Source organism: Prunus persica, chromosome G7 (assembly GCF_000346465.2).
Source record: "Prunus persica cultivar Lovell chromosome G7, Prunus_persica_NCBIv2, whole genome shotgun sequence".
In the NCBI taxonomy this organism is placed as follows: Eukaryota; Viridiplantae; Streptophyta; class Magnoliopsida; order Rosales; family Rosaceae; genus Prunus; species Prunus persica.
Genome location: NC_034015.1, coordinates 13268393 through 13277423, shown reverse-complemented (window position 1 = coordinate 13277423; position 9031 = coordinate 13268393). Strand labels below are relative to the sequence as shown.

At 38.0% G+C, this 9031-nt stretch overlaps 2 protein-coding genes across 3 annotated transcripts; both read left to right on the top strand.

Annotated features, from left to right (window-relative positions):
- Positions 666 to 7922, top strand: LOC18771904 (beta-fructofuranosidase, insoluble isoenzyme 1). Its single transcript, XM_020568985.1, has 6 exons — positions 666 to 849; positions 988 to 996; positions 1155 to 1735; positions 2180 to 2586; positions 2756 to 2858; positions 7613 to 7922. The coding sequence occupies exons 1-6, from the start codon at positions 666 to 668 to the stop codon at positions 7808 to 7810; spliced, it is 1482 nt and encodes a 493-aa protein (XP_020424574.1). The 3' UTR covers positions 7811 to 7922.
- Positions 4427 to 7491, top strand: LOC18771110 (1-aminocyclopropane-1-carboxylate oxidase homolog 4). 2 transcript variants are annotated; one of them, XM_020569178.1, is made up of 2 exons: positions 4427 to 5397; positions 7395 to 7491. In XM_020569178.1, exons 1-2 carry the CDS (start codon positions 4549 to 4551, stop codon positions 7413 to 7415), a joined length of 870 nt encoding a protein of 289 aa, XP_020424767.1. In that variant the 5' UTR covers positions 4427 to 4548; the 3' UTR covers positions 7416 to 7491. The 2 variants fall into 2 exon arrangements, with proteins under 2 accessions (XP_020424767.1, XP_007204904.2); XM_007204842.2 differs by lacking the exon at positions 7395 to 7491 and adding an exon at positions 5712 to 6000 and having other exon boundaries at positions 4430 to 5397.

Below are 9031 nucleotides of genomic sequence, written 5' to 3'. Positions count from 1 at the left end.
TCTGGCCAAGCTGCATCAATTGAAGAGAGGGCACGGGATACCTTCCAGAACCCGTATGCAGTAAGCTGTTTTTTCTCACAATTTGTCATTATGATGATGAGGATTAATGTACTTATCACTCATGATTATCTTCATGAAGTGGATATACTTTGTGCCTGATATGTAAGAAAAGTAACTGAGATTGGCAATTTATCCTACTGGTTTAGTATATGTGTGCATTTGCAATTCAGTTCATGACTTTGGTGATTAATATGTAGGATTATGAACAAAGTGGATCTACACCCGAAAAGACTGAGCCAGAAGCTCCAAGCAAGGGCACGATCGAGTCATTTAGAGCCATGCCTATGGAAGCTCTTGTTGAGGAATTCCGGGAAAACCATTCATACGAATCATTTGCCAGATAGCACTTCGGTCTACAGATATTAGATAATAAGGTTGTTTCTGTTTCAAGCATATCCTGTCGTAAACCTTAACGAAAAAACGAACATCCAACTCTAATCCAATAACGAAAACAGCTCCAAATAGGCCTCAGGTTATCTTCATGCAACCGTTCGGATTGCTATATATAGATAACCCAAGGCCTATTTATCCCAAAGTATTTCCCGATCTTTTTTCAATCTAGTTCCTTCCCCTTGATACATTCTCTGCAGGCTCTAATTGATACTATGTTCAATAAAAAGTTGGGTCTGGTTTTTGTCTTTGCTGCTTCTGTTTTTCTGGTCATAAACAACAATGGAGTTGAGGCCTCACACAACATATACTCCAGGCTTCAGAATGCTGCTGCCGTTGAGGTGAATCAACTCCATAGAACTGGGTATCACTTTCAACCTCCCAAGCACTGGATTAACGGTAAGTACGATACGAATACGCACTGTGTTTTATATAAATTCTATCATCCCTTTAACCATTGATTATTAATGTTACACTCACTGACTTTAATCTTGTGTTTTTTTCCATGCCGGCCAATATTCTGATAATTACCAACAGACCCAAATGGTGAGTACTCTTTCCCCGACATTGAATTCATGTAAATTTGGAAAATTAGTGCTTAATTATTATAACAAATTGAAGACTTTTTCCCTCTCTCTTTTTTTTTTCTTTCCAAAATCTAGAAATATAACCCTCAAATTAATTTCTCTTTTGCAAATTTACAGCACCCATGTACTTCAATGGTATCTACGACTTGTTCTACCAGTACAACCCCAAAGGTGCAGCGTGGGGCAACATTGTGCGGGCTCACTCAGTATCTAAAACTGCATGGTGGCATAATGGTCATTGGAGGATTTTGGTGGGTGGCAAGAGAAAGCATAGAGGGATGGCTTGGTTGTACAGAAGTATTGATTTCAAGTACTGGGTGAAGGCCAAGCACCCTCTTCACTCTGCTCCCGAAACTGGCATGTGGGAGTGCCCCGACTTTTTTGCTTTGGCATTGAATGGGAGGAGTGGAGTGGACACATCAAAAGTTGGTGAGGATGTGAAACATATTTTGAAGGTGAGCCTTGATGAGACTAGGTATGAGTACTATACACTTGGAAAATATTTTCCTGAGAAAGATAGGTACGTGCCTGATAATACTTCGGTGGATGGTCGAGCTGGGTTGCGATTGGATTATGGAAACTTTTATGCTTCCAAGACTTTCTTTGATCCTTCAAAGAATATGAGGATTTTGTGGGGCTGGGCTAACGAGTCAGATGCTGCTGACGATGATAAAGCTAAGGGATGGGCTGGAGTTCAGGTGCATGATTGCTAACCTTTTATTTTGTATTTTTTTTTCATTCGATTAAGGACATGTTTCGGGATTGAGATTGAGTTGGATTATGAGGTAAAATTGGATTGGAGCGGATAACACTAATCCAATGGTATGTTGGATTGAAGTGTGTTATTTACATGGCCTAACAGGATTTGACATAATCTCATCCAAGTGAAAACAAACTCTTTGGTGGGATTCATAATCCAATTAGATTTGGGCCTAGTAGTATTAGACATAATCAAATCCATGTTGTTTTAAGACCACCAAACATATATCTTACTAGGATTGTGAATTGTTTCCAATCATATAATCCAACTCACCAACTGATCCCATAGTTTTATTTCTTCCTACTTTGTATAGCAATCATATATGTGCACTACCATATATACTAAGATAGCTTCATGTTTTTGGATTGTTATAATTTTGTAGACAATTCCAAGGGTGGTGTGGCTAAGCTCCGATGCTAAACAAGTGGTGCAATGGCCTATCAAAGAATTAGAAACTTTGAGGGGGCAAAAGGTGGACATCAACAATCAAAATGTGGAACAGGGACAGCATGTTGAAGTAAAAGGAATAACTGCTGCTCAGGCCGACGTTGAAGTTACCTTCTCCTTTGGGAGTTTGGAAAAAGCCGAGGAGTTTGATCCTAATTGGGCCAACCTCGATGCCCAAACCGTCTGCAGCCTAAGGCGTTCGGACGTTCCAGGTGGCGTCGGTCCATTCGGGCTCTTGACACTGGCTTCTCAAAACCTGGAGGAGTTTACTCCTATCTTCTTTAGAGTTTTTAAAACTAAAGAGACTAAGCATAAGGTTCTCATGTGCTCTGACGCAAAAAGGTTTGTCTTTGTCTTACTCTTCTTAATTTATTATCGAAAAATGATAGTAGTTTACAGTATCTGATACATTATTGATATTTGATAATATCGATCTACTTCTATTTTTCTGTACTCACCGGGGAACTATTCCTTCACATTCGTTAACCCTTAATTTTATTGGATGTGACAGTTCTTCATTGAGGCCGTTTAATGAAAAGTTGTATAGACCATCATTTGCTGGCTTTGTAGATGTAGATTTATCTGCTGATAAGAAGATTTCACTCAGGAGTTTGGTACGAACACTTAATCCCTTCACTTCCTTTCTCAATTAGTAACTCATTTATATTATTAAATCCTTAATTAATAACTAATAACTATTTTCGTTCTTTTTTTTTTTTTTAAAAAACTGCAGATTGATCATTCGGTTGTTGAAAGTTTCGGAGCTGGAGGAAAAACATGCATCACCTCAAGGGTTTATCCCACACTAGCCGTTAACGATGCTGCTCACTTGTTCGTCTTCAACAATGGAACTAAGCCTGTTACGGTCCAGACCCTCTCCGCATGGAGTGTGAATGCTCCTCAACAGATGAACCAAAACTTAAATTCTGAGCATATATAATAGAATGTTTAGGATTTAATCACAAGAAAATTCATGCTTGGTTAAATTAATCATGTACTTATTGTAAACATTTATTCATTAATGAAGTTGATTTTCAAATCAGAGAAAGAAAAAGGAGAAGGAATTAATGTCTTTAAACTCCTTATTGTGAATTCATGTTTGCCTTGTTGCTCAAAACAGAGGCCCAACAGCAACAGCAACAACACACGTACCCCTGGAACCCACAATATTCCCCTGTCGCATAACTTGGCTCATTTTCATCGTGAGAAAGAGTGCGCCCACAAACGGTGTCGTTTGTCATAGTCTCATAGGACAACAATATCCTGTTGTAAATCCATGATAAGATGGATGCCCACCATACCTACATACACAATGTAATACCTATCTCTTCCACTATACCTTTGTGATGCGATTGAAACCTACCACTTATGTAGTAAACTATGTATTTTCTATGCCTATAAATAGGCACCAAAGATGAATGAAAAACACACAAGACTAGATGAGTGGAAACTCATGGTTGAACTCATGGTTATCCAACATATTTATTTTTCGGTCAACGGTTAATCAAACATAATTATAAGGCTAATGTATGAAAATTATATTGGCAGCTCTTTTGCTTTGAGCTCTTCAAGTACAATAGTTACGGGGAATTATTTTGGCATTCAAGTTTTTTTTTTTTTTTTTTTTGGGGGTGCAAAAGGCATCAATATATTATTGAATAGGAAGTAACCGATAAAAAAGAAATTAAAGTTTAGAAAAATAGATGAGTCTCTTTACACATAAAGGTTCGATCGTTGGACTTACAAAGTAGCGCTAAGTATTGTTTTCTATAATGCAAGAATGAGCACATTCTTAGTGTTTTTTTGTAATTATTAAGTCTTCATTATCCAGATAACTGGTGGAGATTGAAATGTGTGAACAAATATATTAATTTTAAATTACTATGGAGGAGGAGATTGGTAATCCCAATATTGAAATACTTTTTGTGATTGTGAATGGGCGCACGTTTTCAACCAAAAAAAACGTCTACATAATCATCATTTATTGGCACCAAGAATAATTTGACAAAACTGAAATAAAATACAAACGAGTTAGAATTTTCGTGGAGAAAATATGGACGTTTTTACTGAAATAAGTATAACGTGCATGATGGGGATGATGACACATGTATGGATGTGCATTCTCTACCCTCTTTTTTCCAACTCCATGAAAAGGGAAATGAATGCGGTCGGTAAACTTGAAACTTTCAACGATATAAAAATAAATAAATAAATAAAAGAAAAATGAACACTTTCCCTTTCCTATATATATAACATAGAAGAAATATATTTGCAATTCTGTCGAAAACTAGTCATAGTGAGAAAATGGCAGCCAGTGTTGATGCAAGTTCAAGCTCATATGATCGCATGAAGGAAGTGAAGGAATTTGACGAGTCAAAGATGGGAGTCAAAGGCCTCTCCGATTCCGGCATCACTTCCATTCCTCAAATTTTTGTCCACGACCCTCAAACCCTATCCGACCTCAAACCCTCCTCCAAGCCAACTGCCGCTGTCAAACCCACCATCGACCTCTCCCACATCACCTCCCCTGCCCACCGCCCCAATATCGTTGACCAGGTCAAGGCCGCCGCCAAAACCTTTGGCTTCTTCCAGGTCACCAACCACGGGGTGCCCGTCTCGGTCCTAGACGAGACAGTGAACGCGGTCAAAGCTTTCCACGAGCAGCCCCATCAGGTGAAAGCCGAGTACTACAAGCGAGATGAAGGAAAGGGAGTTATGTATGCCAGCAACAACGACTTGTACCGTACAACCGCCGCCAGCTGGCACGACTCGCTGCAGATGTGGATGGGGCCGGAGCCGCCCAACGTGGAGGAGATCCCGGAGGTGTGCAGGGAAGAGTTGGCTGCATGGGATTTGCATGCAACCAAGGTGGCTGATGACGTTATGGAGCTGCTCTCGGAAGGGTTAGGGTTGGAGCGTGGGAGGTTTAAGGAGCTGACGTTTTCGGATTCAAGGGTGCTTGTGGGGCACTGCTATCCTTACTGTCCTCAGCCTGATCTGACGGTAGGGATTAAGGCACATACGGATCCCGGGATCGTGACGGTTCTGTTGCAAAACCATGTGCCGGGGTTGCAGGTTAGGCATGAGAATGAGTGGTTGGATGTGAAGCCTGTGCCTGGTGGTTTGATCATTAACGTTGGAGATTTTCTTCAGGTAAATTCAACTCCGAATCTAATAACATAACATTTAAAACTCTAATACACCGATGCGGCATGCCGATCTAGTGTGAGTTTATAATCTGGTTGGATTCAATAGATTTGCATCGTCATTTCGTGCTTACGGTATAGGATACACACCACAACTTTTTTTTCTTCCTGTGTTTTCCTTTTTTGAAAATAATTTGATATGCAAGTTAGGTGGAGGATCGATAGCCGACATTACAGAATGATAACAAGCGGACTCTTTCTTATTAAAAGTAATAATAACAAACGTTTAAACTTTTGTTTTGTTTTGTTATTTCAATAAAGCATAAAGGTACGTGAAGCTGAAGGGAAGGGAGTATCTTGAGACCAAATCTTACCTTGTTGTGAAAATAATAAGTAAAATGGACTTCCTGTTGTAAAGTATAAAGTAGTGGAGCCCACTTACTATTTGGTGCATGAAGTTATTGCACATTCACGGGCATCACATTTCCTTGCCTATAAATATTACATGATTGTGCCTTTGCACCTCCAATGGAGAGAAGATAGAAGAGAAAGAGAGAAACGGAAAGAAAGAAAGAGAAAGGAGGAAAGAGAAGAGGAAAGAGAAGAAGAAAGGGAAAGGAGGAAAGAGAAGAAGAAAGGGAAAGGAGGAAAGAAAAGAGGAAAGGGAAAGGAGGAAAGAAAACAGGAAAGAGAGTCAGGCAGAGAAGAGGGAGAGAAGGAAGAAATAGGGTGAGTGAGCAGAGAGAAAATTTAGTGAGCCTTACATATTGTAAACTCTAAAGTTGTAGCCCAATTATTTTACATAGTGGAAAAGTTACTACTGCTGCTCTCCGGAGATATAGGCATAGCCGAACCTCGTTAAATACTGTGTCTCATCTACTTTACGTGCAGCTCAATATTCGCACATATTCCAGGTTATTTTATAACACGTTATCAGCACGAGAAGCTCTCGGGTATAATTTTTGTGCTGCACTATTATTTATACTACTAACCATTATGTTGATGTAAAGAAGAAAAGCCAACGCATCTAGCTTTCCACTAATATATCAGTATAATATATATATATATTATATATATGAAAAGTTGATGGTAATATAATATACTATATTTATCTGCTTTTCTATTACTAACCATTAACAAAAATGGACCCTTGGTAATACTAAACATATTATCAGTGGGAGACCGTTACTAATACTAACACTTTCCTTATCTTGTTCAGTGGTGGTTTTTATTCCCACATTTATTTTATTTACTGTATGGTGTAGGTTTATTACCCATACAATAGTATTTATTTAAAAGGGTGGTGCGGGTTTATCGCCCACGCCTTTGCTTTTATTTAAATGTATGGAGCAGAATTAGTGCCCATACAAGCACGTTTACTTTATCGCAAATTTACTTTTACTTAAAGTATTATTTATGGTATGGTGTAGGTTTATTACCCATACGGCAATATTTATTTAAAGGGTGGTGCGGGTTTATCATCCACGCCTTTGCTTTTATTTAAATGTATGGAGCAGAATTAGTGCCCATACAAGCACGTTTACTTTACCGCACATTTAATTTTATTTAAGGTATGGTGCGGGATTAACGTCCATACAGCAAGCTTTTAATTTATTTAAGGTATGGTGCGGGATTAACGTCCATACAGCAAGCAATTTAATTTATGAATTTAATTTACTGCACATTTACATTTATTTAAAAGGGTGGTGCGGGTTTATCGTCCACGCCTTGACACTGGCTTCTCAAAACCTGGAGGAGTTTACTCCTATCTTCTTTAGAGTTTTTAAAACTAAAGAGACTAAGCATAAGGTTCTCATGTGCTCTGACGCAAAAAGGTTTGTCTTTGTCTTACTCTTCTTAATTTATTATCGAAAAATGATAGTAGTTTACAGTATCTGATACATTATTGATATTTGATAATATCGATCTACTTCTATTTTTCTGTACTCACCGGGGAACTATTCCTTCACATTCGTTAACCCTTAATTTTATTGGATGTGACAGTTCTTCATTGAGGCCGTTTAATGAAAAGTTGTATAGACCATCATTTGCTGGCTTTGTAGATGTAGATTTATCTGCTGATAAGAAGATTTCACTCAGGAGTTTGGTACAAACACTTAATCCCTTCACTTCCTTTCTCAATTAGTAACTCATTTATATTATTAAATCCTTAATTAATAACTAATAACTATTTTCGTTCTTTTTTTTTTTTTAAACTGCAGATTGATCATTCGGTTGTTGAAAGTTTCGGAGCTGGAGGAAAAACATGCATCACCTCAAGGGTTTATCCCACACTAGCCGTTAACGATGCTGCTCACTTGTTCGTCTTCAACAATGGAACTAAGCCTGTTACGGTCCAGACCCTCTCCGCATGGAGTATGAATGCTCCTCAACAGATGAACCAAAACTTAGAATTCTGAGCATATATAATAGAATGTTTAGGATTTAATCACAAGAAAATTCATGCTTGGTTAAATTAATCATGTACTTATTGTAAACATTTATTCATTAATGAAGTTGATTTTCAAATCAGAGAAAGAAAAAGGAGAAAGATTTAATGCATATTAAGGCATAAAATATGTCTTTAAACTCTGGATTTGCCGTTACCGCCAGTACCTGGTGAATTTGTATTGTAGGTCTGAGTACATGTACTGTTGTCTGCTAAATTGGAGGTTTTAGGTTTTTCTGGCATGCACAATTCTCTTCGGATCAAACCGATTTATTTTGGTGTTTGGTCACTGAATATGTTGTACTCATATTTGGCATTACGACTACTGTGTACTTTTTTTTGTGTTATCTCTCAAGAAATTAGAGATTTATTTGAATATTCTCGTTGTATTGACAAAGGTCTACAAACCAAGATATATATACATGTACAATTCCTATTTCCCAGGCTTAGAAGCCATGATCCACTTTAGGTGGGATTTGATCTAGAATAATACAGGAAAGTAAATATATTGCAGTAATATTTCCTAATACAACAATATTTCGTAATACTCCCTCTTAAATTGGAGAGTGAATATCATGAAGACCTAACTTGTCTAATTGTATCACAAATTGATCCTTTTCCAAGGCCTTCGTAAACACATTTGCAAGCTGGAAGCGTGTAGTTACATATGAAGGACTAATCATTCCAGCTTGCAGTTTTTCTCGAACTATGTGACAATCTATTTCAATGTGCTTTCTACGTTTGTAAAAAAACAGGATTTGCTGCAATATATAGAGCTGCATGATTATCACAAAATAATGGCACATGAGTTGTCTGTGGGACCTTTAAATCCTGTAATATGTAGCGCAACCAAGTCAGTTCCAAACAAGCATTAGCCATATCTCGATATTCAGCTTCTGCTGATCATCTAGAGACATTAGCTTGTTTATTGGATTTTCATGAGATAAGGGCATTTCCAAGAAAAACACAATTTCCTATAACCGACCTTATTGTGGCACAGCAACCTACCTAATCTGAATCACAAAAAACTTTCAAGGCAAGATTGTTAGAGGCAAGAAATAATAAACCTTGTCCATGAGTACCTTTGATATATTTAAGGATTCGTAAGGCAGTATCCCAATGAGGTTTTCAAGGTTGATGCATGAATTCGCTCTGTCATGCACCAGATCCGAGGGTCGGTGAAAATCCCGCA

What these genes read in the sequence shown, in the direction of transcription:
- LOC18771904 (XM_020568985.1), top strand. Translation starts at nt 666, where the DNA reads ATGTTCAATAAAAAGTTGGGTCTGGTTTTTGTCTTTGCTGCTTCTGTT. An exon ending in AGGGATGGGCTGGAGTTCAG is followed by an intron (nt 1,736 to 2,179) that starts GTGCATGATTGC and finishes ATAATTTTGTAG; the next exon opens with ACAATTCCAAGGGTGGTGTG. An exon ending in AGATTTCACTCAGGAGTTTG is followed by an intron (nt 2,859 to 7,612) that starts GTACGAACACTT and finishes TTTAAACTGCAG; the next exon opens with ATTGATCATTCGGTTGTTGA.
- LOC18771110 (XM_020569178.1), top strand. Translation starts at nt 4,549, where the DNA reads ATGGCAGCCAGTGTTGATGCAAGTTCAAGCTCATATGATCGCATGAAG. An exon ending in ACGTTGGAGATTTTCTTCAG is followed by an intron (nt 5,398 to 7,394) that starts GTAAATTCAACT and finishes TGGATGTGACAG; the next exon opens with TTCTTCATTGAGGCCGTTTA.